Source organism: Gossypium hirsutum, chromosome D10, assembly GCF_007990345.1.
Source record: "Gossypium hirsutum isolate 1008001.06 chromosome D10, Gossypium_hirsutum_v2.1, whole genome shotgun sequence".
NCBI lineage: Eukaryota > Viridiplantae > Streptophyta > Magnoliopsida > Malvales > Malvaceae > Gossypium > Gossypium hirsutum.
Window position 1 is genome coordinate 61742838 of NC_053446.1, and position 18332 is coordinate 61761169.

Genomic DNA, 18332 nt, shown 5'->3' on the forward strand with positions numbered 1-18332 from the left:
TAACAAATTTACCTTCAACATTTACACATTTTGTCAATTTAGTCTTAATTTAACAAATTTAGCTCACAACATTTACACACTATACCAATCAAATTATGTACAATTGACGGAAAACATTAATGCCGTGACTAATTGTCCTTAGTTACTTACTTACGAAATTGATAGGAATTAAATTGTTCCAAATTTTTTGAGAGGGATCAATTTGCTCAATATTAAAATTAGGAGGGACCGGAGAAATATTTTTACCATTTATTTTCATCAAATATGATTAATGCTATTACCTTTCTCATTTTCTATTACCTAATAACATGAAACTGTTGAGATGAGATGCATATGCGTTTGATTTTTTTTTTAATAATTTTATTTTAAGTTTTGATCATGTATGTTCTTTTTGAGATAATCTCTATAACTATTTATAGTCCTTTTCCAACCCATAAATAGGAGGATAATGCGCTTCAGTACACTCAAACTCATGTCCTATTATATTGACAACAATACTCATGCCAATCGAAGTAAAACTAAAACGGCGATATATTAAAATTTTAATAATGTTGGACTGGTATTATTAATTTTACATTATCATTTGAGCATGATTTTAAAATAATACATGCACATTTACTAAGGATTTTCGATTAAGTATCAACATTTTTTTTTCACTTCAACCGTTTTTTTTTTCAATTGCATTCACAACATTGCAAAAAAAAAAAAAAGAACCCATTAGCGACAACATTTTTGTTGAACATGACTAGATGTGCTCATGGGCTGGGTTTAAGTATGATATCAACATACTTTATTTTTGTCTAAGTTCGGTCCTGTCCGAAATATGGGTTTAAAATTTTGCCCAAACCCACCTACATTTGCAAAAAAACTAACCCAAGCCCATTTTTAGGCCCGTTCATATTATTTTTTTAATTTTTTTAAAAAATATTTATATCATATTATTTTAATATTTAATAATTTTATACATTTTTATTTATTTAAATTTTTTATATAGTCATATTAACATTATTTTAATGTTTACATTATAGTAGTATTATATATATAGTATAGGCTTATTTTTTTAATGTGTTCTAAATTATATAATATATAAAAATAACATAATATAAAGTATTATAAACTTAAAAACAGATTGGACTTAGGTCTTGAGTATTCAAGCCCGAGCCCTATCCATATTTTAAATGAGCCTAATTCTTTTGCCCAAATCTATTTTTTGAATGGATCTAAACAGATAACTCGACCCATAAATAAGTATAAACCATAGTTATATAAACCTATTTCTAATAGATTGACACCATACTATAATAACAAAATTATAAGAAATCCATAGAAGTCATAAGTGCAGAATTTACGCATTCCAAATATGTATTTGTTTGGGTATGAAAATAAATTACAAATATGGTCCAACAAATAAATGCTGAATGTGTTGTATTATAGGGATAAGATCAAATTAGTCCCTCTATTATCAAATAAATTAATTTAATCTTTATATTATTAAAAGGATTCAAATAAACCTAAATTATAACATAGTTAATATTTACGGTATAAAAAATATTTTTCAATTACTGTTTAATTTCAAACAAAAAATTTCATTTATAGTAACATAAAAAAATTTTAAAAAATTTTGTTAAATAATAAATAATAAATTTTTAAATAATAAATATTAACTCTATTTTAATTTCACCTTATTTGATTCTTTTTAATAATATAAAGGCTAATTTAATATGGACCTTTTAAATACATTCACGGGTAAATAAAAAGGATTAAATTGTTGAGATTCGGTTATAAATCGAAGTTTCATCACAACTCTACAAATTAATTCGTTAATATATAATAATAATTATTAATAGTTTTAAAATTTTTAATAATTATTTTCATTTTTTATAAAATTTAAATAATTTTATTTTTAAATTTTTAATAAATTTAAATCAAAATGCCATGTTGTTATTGATGTGCCGCTCGGAAGAGCCATCACTTGAGGTGGTATGTCATGTTGGATAAAAATATTGACCGTTAATTGACTAACAGTTTCCATTGATTTTAACTTTATTTGAAATATTTTTGCAACGTTAAAAAGAAATTAAGGGCTAAAGTTACCGGAATATGATTTTATTATTTTGTTGTTAATGATGGAATGTCCTTCTCAAACACAAATGAATATAAATTTTATTTTGGCAATAAAAAATAAATTTGCAACAATTGAATTTTTTTTTGTTTCAAGATCTAATTCACTCAATTAATAAATTCATGTTCATTTCAAATTGTAAACGGGTCATATTTAAATATCAAGCTCTGGAACTTATAATTTTCGAACTCTAAAAACAACACGTAAATTAGCCAAATACAAATTCTAAAGCTCTAAACATCATTCCTTACATACAACCAACTTCCGAACCCAATCTTTTATAGTTCGGTCTAATGGTTCTCATCATTCAATACCTAAATCTCATTTCTTCTATCACTTAAAGGTGTACACTGTTTTGGTGATTTTGAGCCCTCCAAGGCTTGTATATGATCCCAGACACCTTCGAACTCCTACTGTAACCGAGACTTGTATGGATGCATCTCCCCTTAGAAGCACTTGTATATCTCTAGATGTACTTATAATTTTCCCTTAGTTTGCCCATTACACTGTTTTGGTGATTTTAAGTCCTCTAAGGCTCGCATATGGTCCTGGATGCCTCCGAACTCTTACAAATCAATTCTAATTAGATTTATCATGATTTTAAGGTTATACAATTGAATTTATCTAATTTCTATGATTTTATAAAAATTATTTAAAGTTTAATTTCTTAAATAACATGAGCATTTTTGTCACAAAAGTATTTCGATAGCACCTCCCGTTCAAATTGTATGTCAAGACGGGTGATGGGTGTTACATGTAAAATTTTGTGATTTTTAATTAAATTTTAATATTTTTTTATAAATTTTAAATTTTTCATAGTTTTAATGTCTTTTTAAATTTATTTTTATAATTTCGGAATGTATCTAGACAAATGGATGTCTAGATTCAAATAAACCTCGACAACCATTCGACAACCATTTGTCCAGATTCATTGTGTACTTATTTTAAACTTCCTTTTTATTTTTTTGAAATTTTTATTTTTGCTAACATGGCGTCTGTTAACGACCACGTCAGTGTTGCCGTTAAATACTAATGGTTAACATCAATCAAAGGGCTTATTTGGCTAGTCTTGTTAGTTCACGAGCTCAATTGGAAAAGTTAGAAGGGACTTAATTGATTTTTTTAAAAGTTCAAGGGCTTGTAATAGAGTTAAGCCATAAATAAATCTCTAGGGTATTATACTTTTTTCAAAGTGGGCCAGTGAACCAGTCATATCACCAATTTTTGTTTCAATCGATTTAACTGGCTATTGTAATTTTAATTAAATAAATGATTAAAAATTCATAAAAAAATAAAAAAAATTCAATCTACTTTTTAATCCAATTTAAGTAATTCACTCAAAAATCAATTCAAAATCGATTTAACTTATAATTCGAATTGATATAGCAATCAATTCTCGACCTGGTTAGATTTGAGCAATTCACTCAAAAATTAATTCAAAATTGATTTAACTTTTTATTCGAATTGATATATCAATCAGTTCTCGGCCCGACTCTAACCATATGCATTTGATTGTGCCTTTTAAGTGTATATATATATATAAAAGGTAGTGAATATATTGCAAACTATAGGATAAATAGATTTTTATATCAAATTTCAAACATTTCTTTTTAAAATTGGATTTTAACGGCCCTAGTAAGTGTGAATCATCTATTAGAGGACTAGATCAAAAAAATGAACGGCCAAGATCACACCTTACCGTCCACTGGATCCCACATTCACCAGAATTTGTTTTGGTTTTTTGTTTGTTTGTTTTTATTAATTTGTGTTGCTCCCATCTCTAGCAGCACCATTTAAGAATAACTAAAAAAGTTGGGAGGTTTTTTTCCCCTTAATTTTCTAGGGAAACAAACAAAACCATGGATGATTACACGAGAGAGATGATGGATTTGAAAACCCTGGTTACTCGAACCCTAGAGAAGAAAGGGGTTCTAGCTAAGATCCGGGTAAGAAATAATTTTTTCTATTTTAGCGCTTTTTTTCTCGGAATTTCATGTTTGGTTCTCGAGAATAGATGATGAAAAAAGAAACTCTGCTGATGACTTGGGCTTTGTTAAGTTAAAATTGAGTAAAAAGATCCTCTTTTGGCGTTGGATCTCGTGTTAATGGTAGAAACCTAGGATTTGTTTTTGAATATTTTGTTTCAAATTTTTTACTTTTACGAATAATTGAATGGGGTAAAATTGTGTTTGTAGATCTTTTGGTGTAAATTTGGGACCCAAAGGTTAAAATTTCATGTTCTGGAAACATTTAGGTGTGAATTTTTTGGGGTGAAATTAGATAATTAGAAATGTTGAAGAAAGTATTTAGGTGGCATTTTGGTATACTGGAAAGTTTAAATATTTCTCACTGGTCTTGTTTGAGAAGCTGGTTTGCTGTTAATTTTTTTGAATTGTAAGCTGGAAAGTTTTAATTTTCAGTGGCTTTTTTCAAGGGATTTAGTTAAGTTTCATTAGTATGCCCTTTAATTTCAGGAGAATTATGGATAATTTCTTTGCATTAGAAGCTAGAGAAAGAACTTCTTAATTTGCGGCCAGCATTTTGGCTGGGAATTTGTTGGATCCTAGAAAAGTAGTGGAGTTTTTGGAGGGGAAGCTAAATTTGGGATTTGTGCACCATTTACTTGCCAAGGAATAGGGTATGGTTCATTTTGAGTGATTGAATAGGGGCAGAATGCTAGATTAGTATCTACTACCAATTATACACATTTGTTTCAGAACTTAGAAGTTTGTAAGTGAGCTGTTTCCATACCCTGATTTTGCAAAATTGTTGAGCCTAGTTAATAATGCGTGTTGAATTCATTCTCGGATTTGAACAGGAGTGCCTGAAAATAATTTTCCTTGTCTGCCTCTGTTTAGGTCTTCTAGACATGGGGGAAAATATGTATGGAGACTGGGGATTTTGTTTTTTTAATTTGGTCCTGGGGGAAGGGGTGTTTTGGATGGGAGGCAAGGGGCATAAGAAGTGCAAATCTAACGAAGGCATTAACGTGTCCTGAATGTGATAGTGGTAAGACCTATATGAGCTGAAGTATATTGATGGTGTTATTATCTTGAATGATTGTTGCTTGTGAAGTGTGCAGATTAATAAAGCTGTTTTTCCTTATGGTTTTCTGTTTCTTCTTTTCTTTTCTCTGTCTTGTAATGTTAATGTACTTGGTATCCGTTTCCAATGATCAGGCACTCGAATAACTTTTTCTTTTCCCATTTATGTCACTCCTAGGCTGAACTAAGGGCAAGTGTCTTTGAGGCAATAGAAGAGGAAGATCGAGTAATTGAAAAAGAGGAGAGTTTACCTCCTGCATTATTGGGAAGTTGCAATGATCGCGCTAAACGACTTCATGCTTCTCCTTCTGGTCAGTATTTACTTTTAGCCTCGCTATATATCATTACATGAAGTTATTGAACAACATGCTTTTTCTGCTGGCCCTCTTTTATTTAAAAAAAGAGAGAGATTAAGCTAGCATCTATTATTTATTCTTTTTTTCTTCCTTACTACATGACTAGGAGTCCTCCCTTCCCTTTATTTGGTTGTTAACTTTTTTGGTTGCATCAGTAACTTTAAAGTCTATATCCAATTTGATATGTCATCAGTGTACCTCGAGTATAGTCTTTAACTATTCCATTTGTAAATTGTGAACTCATGCTCATGTTGCTTTGTCATCTCTCCAAAATCTTCTTAAATCTGCATTTTGTGATCTCCTTAATAATGTGTACCTTGAATTTCCAAATGCAGGAAGATTGTTAACTGCACTAGTGTGTGAGTACTTAGACTGGGCGCAACTAAACCACACTCTAAAAGTGTACCAGCCAGAATGCAATTTGGTAATCAAGTAATTTTCAATATATCATGGTCCTGATCATTGCTTTATAGTTGATCATTTTATTGGTTTTATTTCTTTGAAGCTTACATGCTAATCGTACGGATATTGTTCTTCTTTTAAATGTAGCAAAAAGACTCCTGGAAAGCTGAGTTGAAAGACTTTAGCGTCAAAAATGGTTATGACCTTAACAGAAATGGAGATAATCCTGTCCTTATGGATGTTCTTGATTGCTTCTTGAAGTTTGAGGTTAGTTTATCGCTGATGGATATATTTCATACTACTGGAGGTCTTTTGACTTGTGAAGTTTGAGTCATTTTAGTCTTTCTGTCTGAAATTCATATGCCCTTTTTGTGTGCTTTTTAGCTGTGATAAGTGTTATTTGGAATCTTATTTAACGCATTGGGAATGATGATAATTCTTTTTGGCTAAGCTTTAGCTTGCCGTTGTTTGATTCTTGTCATATCACCTTGCTTCTTCTCTGGTTTGACATCGTTTTAAGATACCCGATGTGATAAGATGAGTCTTTGTCTGAATATCCTGGAATGAGCTAAAGGGATGGGTGTCAAATTCCGTGTGGAGAAGGATGTGGGTTATACTGTAAATTGGGTGCAGAAACAGATTTTGGGTGTTTTTTCTGTAATGGTTCTCAATTAAAAGGAAAAAGAAATTAGCAAACCTGTCTTTTGTTTGGAATGGGGCAAGATGAAAAAATCATTGTAAATCAAGTTTGTAGAATGCATCAATGTTAAAGGAAAATAGTGAAACCTATGGTTCTGTGTTGCTATATATCTTTGGCATAGAACATGATCTTTGATGCGTAATCTAACAAGAAAAATATATTGACAGTAGTTTGAGTGTGATGAGTACAGTAAGGGTCTTTATACCCTTTAACAACAGGAGGACTTGGATGTGTGAAGCCAAGATCAATATCAATCAGGATTATCCTAGCACTTGGGTTTTGAGGGTTTCTTTTCAAGGTTGTGAATACGAAGCTTTGTTAAGAACTATTCATTTTCTTGTAATGTAAGCATTTAGTTTCTGCTTTACCAGGATGTTTGACATGTTCAGAAGTTGAGTTTCGACTCTTACCATCAATTGTTTTGGTTTGTGTTTGTTAAGTTAGATATCTCCAATGTTATTCCACATCATGATGACATCTTTTCTTTTTTAAATGTTTATAATAATTTATACGCGTGGAAAATATGCTCATGGCTACCAATTACATTTTGTCAGAACTTAACCCAAGCAAGAGGAAGTGGAAGGAGATCACAAGAAATTGAGTCCTCGTCTAGTTCAGAGTCTCGTAACACAAGAAGACCCTCATCATCTACTGTTGCTGGGGGCTTGCCTCCATTGGGAAGGTGCTGGACTAATGCCTTATCCCCCGCTTCTTCATCTTTATTGTTTACCATTTTGCTTTGCAATACTCCTAAAAGCTGACTAGTTTTAGCATATTTTTATGACAGGCCGGTCCCTGCCTCGCAGTCGTCTGGTAAGTGATTATCTTATATATTATTTTAACAATTGCATATCTTCTTGATTGTTGTTTCCATCATCTGATAACTTCGGCAAATAGATAGGAGAGCAGGCTCCTCCATGTCTGGTTACAGGAAAGAAGAGTATAGTTGGAGATATGATGATGACCTCCCAGAAGACGTGATTCGAGCTTCAGCTGCCCTCGAAAATCTTCAGTTGGACAGAAAGGCCAGGAATCTAACTTCTTCTTGGCGGTCTGTTTCTCAACCCTGCTTAAAATAAAACTCTGCATACTTATTCAATGTTCACTAGGAATTAATTTGGATTTTATGGAATTTTATATATCTCCGTGACACGTTTTAGGTGAAACTTCCATTAGTCGATATTGTTCTGATATTTGGCATGAAGGCAAATGCTTCGCCTTTCATTTGCTAGTAAGATGCATGCATCTCACAGAGTTACTGAGTGTTGGATAAATTTCAAATTAGGTTGTTGTAACGAATAAGGTTATTTTAAATTGTATAAAACAAGTCACCTTAGTCACGTAACCATAGAAGTATACGATCGTATACATGAAATATCTAAAGCCGTATCTACTTAATCAATTTGGTTACAGGCATGCTGGGGATTCAGTCAGCGGGGATGACGACAAGGTTGATCATATGTAGCTGAACGACATCTATTGCAATCCGGCAAGCCTAGTTTAGTGTCAAGGTTTCACCGATCCGAGTTTTTCTTAACCACAAAAAACGGGCAGAGTGAAGTTATCATGTAAGTTTTAATCTATATATAATTGTGATGTGATTTAGGTCCTCACTTTTAAGCTTTCTTTCCTCTCTTTCACTTATTTGTTTTTGGTAGACCTTTCATTGTATGTGAGGTTTTGTATGGGGATTTAGATCAAACTATGTTTTGCAAGCAAGCTGAAAAGTCTTATGATTGTTGATGTTTAGTTTTTCCTAAAAACAAGCAGATATTGTTGTAACTTGCAAGTTACCAAAACTGAAAAGTCTTGCTCGAAGAACGAACGATGGATACAGGCATACCTGTTCGTGGGCCAGGTTATCTGCCCAGGCCCGAAGGTTCACTTAAAATTTGGGAGGGTTTGGACAAAAATATTAGACCTGAAAAATAGGCTTGGGAAAAAATTAGGTCTGTTTAAAATATGGGACCGGGTTTGGGCTTGAACATTCAATGCTTGATCCAGGCCTGACCTGTTTTTAAATTTCTAAGACTTTATATTATGTTATTTTTATATATTATATAATTTAGAACACACTAAAAAAATAAACTTATACTAAATATATAATATTACTCTAATATAAAAATTAAAATAATATTATGATGACTATATAAAAACTTTTAATAAATAAAAAGAAATATATAAAATTATTAAATATTAAAATAAAATAGTATAAATAAAATTTTTAAAAATTTTAAAAAATAATATGGACGGAACTAAAATGGGTTTGGGTTAGTCTTTTATAGATATAGTTAGTTTTGGGCAAAATTGTAGATTTAATATTTTGAGTCTAGTCGAGCTTGAGCAAGTATAAAGTATGTTAATTTCATGTTTAAGCTCGACTTGACTTGGCCTATGAGTTCCTCTATATGGGTATGGGGCCGATATTTTATTTTCAATTTTGAAAAAAAAAAAGAAAATTCAATGTGTTCATAGGATCATAATCCTAATAGAGACACTCTTGTCTAATATACATACGAGTGTTGGATAAGAGTACTTCAAGGTTTGGAGTAACATAGATTAAACCCATTCAAAAATTGAACCCGGGCATAAGTTAAAATCATTTTGAAAAATTTAACCAGCAAAGGAAATTAAGGGTTCTTTTAGACAGGTGTTTATCTTTAGTGTGATACTTTTTTTTTTATCTCAAATTATAGTATTTAATCTTAACGTCGTCGTTATTTTTACACTAATCGCAAATAAACGCACCGTACCGCACCGCCCATCCAAAGAACCCTTGAATCATCTGAAACATGTATTTTGAATTTTAAGTTTTGTAATTTTTTTAAGTGAAATATGTTATAATTCTTTGTATTTTCATAAATTTAGGATTTAATTTTTGTACTTTTATTTTTAAGAATTTAGCCTCTTTACATTTCAATTTTTTGGAAATAAAAATAAGTATTCACTTAATAGTTATGTAACTAAAAAATTATTATAATGGATTTGAATTTAACATAATAATTTTATCAATGCTAATAGTTGAACTTAAAATTTGAAATTTAAAAAGTAAAGGGACTAAATTTTAAATTTATGAAGAGTACAAAGACTCGTGGTAATTAGGTTAAAATATTTTATTTGTCTTTATACTTTAAAAATTAAAAATTCAAACCTTTTACTTTTTTAACTAAAATATCTACTTAAATCTTCGTTGTTGATAACTTATGTTAAAATTTTATTTATTTATTTATTATCAATTATGTCAAGATAATTTAATTAACATGTCAAATTAATAAATTTTAACAGAAAATATAGAAAAAGAAATGTTAATAATTTGATTGAGGTTTCCCATCATATCTACTTTTTTAAAGACAATACTTAGAATTATGGCCTCTCTTCAACCTATAAATTGAAGGATAATACATTTCAACGCACTCAAATTCACGTCCTCCTGCATTAACAATAATACCCATATCAATCGAGCTAAGACTCAATCGATTTATTTTTATAATGTTTTTGTACTCAGATAAAAGGAATCATTTGAATATAGTTCATTTCTGTTGGGAAGAGGATCTTAGTTAGCATATTCTTTTGTTTTTACTTGAAAGAGAAGGAAGGGCAATAAGCTAATCTATAAAGGCATGTGGTGTTCAATGATCACACGATTAAATTACAGTCCAATCGGATTCAACCTTTAAATAAAGGTTAAAGTTGTTTTAAAATTTTTTTATGTACGATGAATATACATAATTATTTGTATATGTAATATATAAACATAAAATAATGTTATTGTTGCGTAAGAGATTTTGGTTGAATCTGAAATTGATATTTTGTAAAGGCAAAGTGTTTTTAAAAAACTATCTTAAAAACAGTTATTTCCTCTTCGTGTGGTAAATGATCAAGAACTACTATTCTCAAGATACAATACATTTACTCGAACAGAACAACTCGTAAACCTGAATGAAATCCAAAAACATACAAGAAATTCTTAGAACTCAATTCTATGTTGAAATTCTCATTTTGTTGTATATATATATATACCTGTTTTCAAAGGTCACAACGGGTTTATAAATAGTTATGCCTATTTACATAAAACCACTTCAGTTACATATTATATATGTATATGTATATGATTGTTGTAATAATATATACGTTTAGTATATATTTTATTTGAAAATATTTTATATATACAATATATATTATTATATATTGTATTAATAATTTATGAAAATTAAATTAAATTAAAATTTAATATATAAAATTACATATTAAACCGAAATTCACGTTTAATTTCAATAATTAACATCCAAAACTTTAAAAAATAGATTTCCCTTTTGCAGTAACTTTTCTTTTTCAAGTGGAAGTGTGTGATACTGCAATTTTTGTTTGGTTCTTTGGTTTGAGAACCAAATTTGTCAAGAAAGAATATTAAGACAAAAATAGTCAAAATGCTAAGAAGTTAGGCAACTATTACATCTCAATATATTGAATTTTTACTATTTCTCTGATATTTTTTTATTTAATTATAATTTTAAAAATTTATATTTTATTTTAAATAATTTCACGGAGTTAACATAACTTTTAACTCTTGACACGAACTTAAAAATTTAAGATTAATGTAAAAATATCATTACATTTTTATAAAATAAAAATAACAAAAAAAAATTTATATGTAAAGCTTTTAATTGAGTTAGTGTCAGAAGTCAACCAAACACAAATCTAGATGCAAAAAATCTAAAATACCATTGTTTTTAAACAAACAACAAATATTATTGCGGGTGATTTGGGTGTTGAGTGTAGCACCTGAGTGGAGGTACTACATGTAGTTTGTGTAATATGAGTGAAAGTGATGGTTGGCTACTGCTATAGTTGAGGGAATGACCGTCGTATATCGGCTTGTAATTGGTCTCGAGTTGTTTGAGACTACGTTTGAGCTTATGGATCTTATGCTTGTTTATCTCTGTTTGTCAAAAATGTTTGAGTTGGAGTGACACATGTTTGTGTATACTTACCGCACTAATTATTGAGGACTAAATATGGAAGAAAGGAGATAGATATTCACCCTAAGTATGAAAAAACGCGAAAAAAGGAGATAGTCGCTAAGAAAGTTTAAAGAGATAAAGTTGTTGGAGAGGAGAAATGAAGCCAGAAAAAATTGTCTCTTTTGTTAGATCGATAATATGATTTGACGTGACTGAATTACAGGATATGTGAATGACAACTAATAGTAATCTTAATAATATGTTTGAGTTTTCTTTATAAACGACGTACTCTTAATTTTAGATAAAATATACGTAAAACGAAACAATTTTCCTAATGGAATAAATAATTGGTGAGATATTTTGTAGCTTAACAAATTTCAATAATTGTACAATCACATACACACAATCATTCTTCTAAAATAGATTAGAGACAAAAAGGACTAAATTACCATTTTTCAAAATCTCTACTTTTTCAAGAGGAACCCTCATACCAACTTTTGTTTCTTTCTTTGGATTAAAAGCCAAATTGTCAAGAAAGTATATTAAAGAAATAGCCAACACAAAACCCCATATTTTGTTGGTAATTGCTAAGAAGTTAGGCAATTATTATCAAACACTAAATCTCAATATAAACTAATCAATAAATTTGGATTTGCATTTTACTTATTAAAGCTAATTGTGAAGAAGACTTTATTTATTTTACTATTTACTCAATCAACAAAATCCAAATTCTTTTAAATTGTTGGCGGGGTGAAGTCAGGATATTTTTTTAGGGAGGGCCGAAATTAAATTGTATGTTTTTACGATAATAAAAATGTAATTTCACCATTTTAATATCTATATCTTTATAACTTTTAAAGGATTAAATCAAATTTTTATCATTTTAAGGGGTAATGTGTAATTTTACATTTACTAATTTAAATTTTTACAAATTTTAAAGGGGCTTAAATGGATTTTAAGGGGGCTGGGGCGGATTGAATTTTGGTTAGAAGTTTACTAACTAATAAAAATATTTTAATTTAATTTAATTATATTTAAAAAAAACATATATATTAATATAAATAACTTTATTATTTATTTAATGTTTAATATAATTTGCCCGAGTTTAAAATTAGATATAAAAAGTTGATTGAGTCTTAGTTTGATTGACATAAGCATTGTTGTTAATATAGGAGGATGTGGGTTTGAGTACGCTGAAGCACATTATCCCCCTATTTATGGGTTGGAGAGGGGCTATGGATAATTCTAGCCACTGTGTCAAAAAGAGCAAATATAGTTACAACCTATAATAAGATTGTTCAAAAAAATAATTATAAAAAATATCAATACTATTATTAATAAAATTATAATTATCCTACATTTGACTTGTCTAATAATAAAATTCCACAAGTGGGCAAGGTAAATCCTGAAATCTTTTTAGGGAGGTCAAAATTGAATTATAAATTTTAAGAAGTCAAAATATAATTTTACCATGTATTTATTTATTATTTCATTATTTTATGAAGAGACTTAACAGAACTTTTTCAATTTTGGAGACCAAATTATAATTTAATCATATATTAATTTATAATTTAAACATTTTTAAGAGTCTATATAACAAATTTTCCATTTTGGCCCTTGCTTGCTTCCTTTAAATTCGTCCCTACAAGTGGATTTAAGATGTTACTATATATTATTATATACAGAAAAAGACACATGATGGGTTCCTAAACCCGCTTGTAAAGTTTTTTTTCATTGATAAATAATAATATTTATACTATAGGATAAACTACACAGATAGTTACCCACCTATAAAATATTCTCAATTTAAGCACCCAAGTTACATAGTTCGGTCATTTTGGCCACTCTCGTTAAAATCACAAACATGATAGTTAAAAAATTGGTATAATAACAAATTTAGTCCTCAATTTTTATTTATTATATCGATTTAGTCATAATTTAAAAAAATAACACTCAAAATTTACAATTATTCTCAATTTGATCCTAATTCTAAAAAGTTCAAAGAAATATATAAAAATACATAAATATTTTTTAAAAAAGTATTATTGAAAATTTAAATTTATATATATATTTTAAATTTTATAAATTATTAAATCAATATAAAAGTTTAGGGCTAAATTTATAATTATACCAATTTTTTAATTGCCACATCATCTTGTTGTATGTGATTTTAACAAGAATGACTAACATGACCGAATTATGTAATGAGTGCTTAAATTACAAACTTTTTATTTTATTTTAAGTGTCTAAAATGAAAATGTAAAATTTTCTTTTACGTGTAGGACATAATTTATTTGTTTTTTTTATAAAATATTCTTAACAAATTTAAATACGAAATTAGTATATTTTTATTTTAAATTAATTAAAACAGAAAAATATAAATAAATAAATAACCCTCGCGGCAAATTATAAAACGTCAAACTCTTTCACGTTCTCCACGTTTCCTCAGTTGAAGGAAACAAAACTAAAATAGCTTTTCTTTTTCTTCTTGTTTCCAGTGTTTTTATTTTCAATTTTTTTCCCCACAGCCAAACACTCTCCCTTCCCCTTTTCTCCCATGGCGGTTGTTAGCCGTTGCTCCAGAGCTGCTACGGCTGCGACAACAGCGAACGCCACCACCGCCCCAACATTCGCTTACTTAATTCGATCTCTCTCTCCTTTTTCTTCTTCTTCTTCGACTTTCTATCCCCAAAATGACCTCAACAACCGTAATAAACCAGCCGTTTTAGGGACTTTGAAGAGAGAATCGAAGGGTAGAAATGTCCAGTGGGTATTTTTAGGTTGTCCTGGTGTTGGCAAAGGGACCTACGCTTCACGGTTGTCGAATCTTCTCGGTGTTCCTCACATCTCCACCGGTGATCTTGTCCGAGATGAGCTCGCTTCCTCTGGTCCCCTTTCTTCTCAGGTCTAATCTATTCTGTTAGGTTTTCGTCATTCGATTTCCTTTTTACAAAAAGTTGAAATTTAATGAATGCATGTTGAATAGAGAATATATTTGACCGATGAGTTTAAATAGTTTGATCCACTGCTGTTTTAGAGAATTGAAGGTTCAGTTTTCTTGTAATTCTTTTATTATGTTAAGTGGGGTAATGTTTTTGAACGATCGAAGCTAAAAGTTTTGATTTGTAAATAAGTGAATGCATAAATTTCTTATTTGGATCAGTATACTCCAGTATATGTTACATTTTAACTTAATCAGGTCCGCTTGATGAACAATTTTGTATTTTGTTTTAATGCATATTAATTTTTATTTTTATGTTAAAGTATATAGGTAGTACCTTTAGAATTAAGTAATCTAGTCCATGGAGTTTGATGGCTGCAAACAAAAAAATAAGTACAATTGTAGCAATCTAGATGCTGATGTGGACTTTGGGAAAATCTAACAATACAATAGAACTATTAAGAACATATCTTCTGTCGGATTCCTGAAGTTCAAATCAGCATTTTAGACTGTTCCTCATTACCATTGTTACCAATTTTGTAGTACTTTTAGAAACAAGTAATTTACTCCATAGAGTTTGACAGCTGCAAAAAGAAAACAAGTAAATTTAATATCATTATTAATGGAAACCCATTTAAATGCTGATGTGGACTCGTGAAACCTGACAATACAAACCTTTAAATTGAACTAACCATTAAGAACATGTGTTTTGTCAGCATTTTAGATGGTTTTTCACAAACATTGTTATCAATTTTGCTTGTTTGCACCAATATCAGATACAGAAGAAGTAAATTACTCAGTTCTAGATTGAGACCAAAAGCAATTAGTAAAATTAATAAGCAAATGGATTCATGATAAATTCATAAAGGAAATGCTTTAGAATGTTACGAGTTAGGACATGTAATTTTTTTGTTTGATTTTAGCTTTAATTGGTTTGTGTTTTTATTGGAATTTAAAAGTCATGATATTTTTGTGGTTTGAGGAAAGAAATTGGAGTTGAAACATCATTGTTGTTTCCTTTTGCCTTTTGTTTTTTTATTACTCAAATTTACTTTTTTTTATACTATTACGCTTGGCAGCTCAAGGAGATTGTTACCCAGGGAAAATTAGTTTCAGATGAAATTATAATAGATTTACTTTCCAAACGTCTTGAAGCAGGAGAAGCTAAGGGTGAATCAGGGTTCATTCTTGATGGTTTTCCTCGGACAGTAAGACAGGCAGTAAGTTCTTCATTTGATAATTTTCTGTAATATTTTACTTTCAGCTAAAGGTTAATTTGACTTCACTTACTGGGAAATACTAATGGTAGTAAAGGCAGTGGTAAAAGAACTGGTAGGAAAATATACCCTTTGGGTACTAAATTGATCCCTTTGCATATCTATTACTGAATCTTTTGCTAGAAGCATGTATAAATTCCAGTCATTGTTTTTGGTTCTAAAAGCTTTTGTTAGCTTCTTAGTAATTTACTCACATGAGGCCTGGCAATTCGTGTATGTTCAAGGTATTTTTCTTATTAGTTTTTGACAGGCTAATAATTTTTGTTATATAGATTGACATTTTTGTGTTTTCATGTTTCTTTGTGTTTCTTTTCCATGCCATGTTCCGTACCGTGTTTTTGTTGACTTTTTCGTGTTATGGAATCTATCATGTCCAGAATTGCCAGGTTACACCTATGCAACTTCTACCTATGTTCTCAATGATTAATAGATTTGCCCCTGATGACTGTAAGTTGGATGGTCAAGCATTTTATTCTTTTTTTTTTGTGTGTGTGTGTGTGTGTGTATACACTCTGAAAATAGCATTTTATCAGAATACAACTTAAGAAAAATATGCTGATTTCATATGGTCTAAGTTGCTACCTTGTTAAGAAATTTTATTGGTTAAAATATGTTTTTAGTCTCTGTACTTGTATACAATTTGAGATTTAGTCCCTTTACTTTAAAAGTTAAAAACTCAAATCTTTTTACATTTTCTATTTAAAAATCTTAGTCCGATAATCATTGTTGTTGGTAGTTTTTGTTAAAATTTGTGAACTTATTATGTTTATTTTCTGTCAATCATATGATGACAGCCTAATCAAAATTCAAAGTTGACAATTTTGACAGAAAATACTTACGATTTTAATGGTTGGACTGAGAATTTTAGTAATAGAGTAGGATTTAATTTTTAACATTTTAAGTATAGGGACTAAATCTCTAATTTTTTCAAAGTACAGGAACTAAGAACATATTTTAACTATTTTTTTTCATCAAATTGAAAGCTTATTTTTTTTAATATGAAATTGCATCAGAGTTGTTTTCAGTTTCACAGCAGGCAATTCACTTATAATATGAAGGATTTTTCAACTACCTTTTATAAATAAAAACAAAAGAGAACGGTAGTGGCAGTTGCCACTGAATCCGTGCCAGCTGCATGTTAGATACATTTTACTTTTCAATGAAAAGATGCTCATTTTGTACTTTCATGCTGTTTTGGTGTTCTAGCCTCCTCCTCCCCCCCCCCTTTTTGGTATATTGTCAGGAAGCATAATGGTTGCACTATTCTGTTTATCATGTAAAATAGCTCCATGCCATTTTGACCAATTACTAGTAAATCCCTAACCCTTCAGTCTACTATTTTATCATGTTTATTTCCTAGGAAATATTAGAAGGGGTGACAGACATTGACTTAGTGATTAACCTGAAGCTTCGAGAAGAAGCATTGCTTGCAAAATGTCTTGGAAGAAGGATTTGTAGTGAGTGTGGAGGAAACTATAATGTGGCTTGTATCGATATCAAGGCAGAGAACGGGAGGCCTGGAATGTACATGGCTCCACTTCCTCCCCCTCCTCAATGTGCATCTAAGCTTATTACTCGACCAGATGATACTGAAGAAGTTGTTAAGCAACGGCTCCGTATATACCAGGCGATGGTAATTCCCATTCCTGTATTTTTTAAATTGCATTCCTAGAATTTAGTTACCTATCAACAGGATTACAAATTTTATCTTCATACAGACTCGACCTGTAGAGGATTTCTACCGCAGTCGCGGGAAGTTGTTAGAATTTGATCTTCCGGGAGGAATCCCAGAATCATGGCCAAAGCTGCTCTGTGCTTTGAATCTTGAAGATCGCGAGGACAAACAGTCCGCAGCTGCGTAATGTCTTGCATCGTTGGATCATCTGAAGTAATTGCTGGTAAATTCGGTCATTCTTTGCATGCACAACACGTGCATGCATATTTATTTCATAAAAGAACCCGAAAAGAAGAGAGAAACATTGCATATGCAAATAAAGCTAGACATGTCTAAAGCCCTAAACTACAAAACGAGGTAGTTTTGTACTTGTATTGCAGAGAATACGTAAATTAGGTAAGTTATTGTTTGGGAGATGCGGGGGCATTGTGTTCTTTAAGCTAACTATAATGGTTTGCTTTGAAACATGTATATGTATATCTGCTTAATTCCAGTGCCATTATCATTTTGCTGTATATTTGTGGTATGTCGAGCGTATAAAAGGGGATTTTATCATTGTGGGTTGAATTATAAAACTATGACTTGATAAGCTGTGGTTTGAACACACACACACACACACACACACACATATATATGCGTGAGCATGTTGCTAATATGTGGGTATATCGAGTGTTATTCAGCTGCAATGGAGGTCCATGAACAGGCTTTTAGGATATGCTAATATACGCTTAAAAGTTTCTTGATCAATGAAGTAATTTTCTACTATTCTTAAAGAAGATGAAGTAAGGTCTTCTGTAGAACAATGGCTGTAAGAGTCCACAGCTAGTCGGTGTCAGCTTTATTACTTGAATTTG

At 30.3% G+C, this 18332-nt stretch overlaps 2 protein-coding genes across 2 annotated transcripts; both read left to right on the top strand.

Annotated features, from left to right (window-relative positions):
• Window positions 1-3811: 3811 nt before the first annotated feature.
• Window positions 3812-8373, top strand: LOC107930744 (protein TONNEAU 1b). Its single transcript, XM_016862464.2, has 8 exons — window positions 3812-4068; window positions 5345-5477; window positions 5858-5946; window positions 6072-6191; window positions 7179-7306; window positions 7412-7437; window positions 7522-7675; window positions 8038-8373. The coding sequence occupies exons 1-8, from the start codon at window positions 3982-3984 to the stop codon at window positions 8087-8089; spliced, it is 789 nt and encodes a 262-aa protein (XP_016717953.1). The 5' UTR covers window positions 3812-3981; the 3' UTR covers window positions 8090-8373.
• Window positions 8374-13996: 5623 nt separating this feature from the next.
• On the top strand, window positions 13997-17993 carry LOC107930721 (probable adenylate kinase 6, chloroplastic). The gene is made up of 4 exons (XM_016862429.2): window positions 13997-14490; window positions 15606-15746; window positions 17164-17436; window positions 17522-17993. Exons 1-4 carry the CDS (start codon window positions 14143-14145, stop codon window positions 17663-17665), a joined length of 906 nt encoding a protein of 301 aa, XP_016717918.1. The 5' UTR covers window positions 13997-14142; the 3' UTR covers window positions 17666-17993.
• Window positions 17994-18332: the final 339 nt, after the last annotated feature.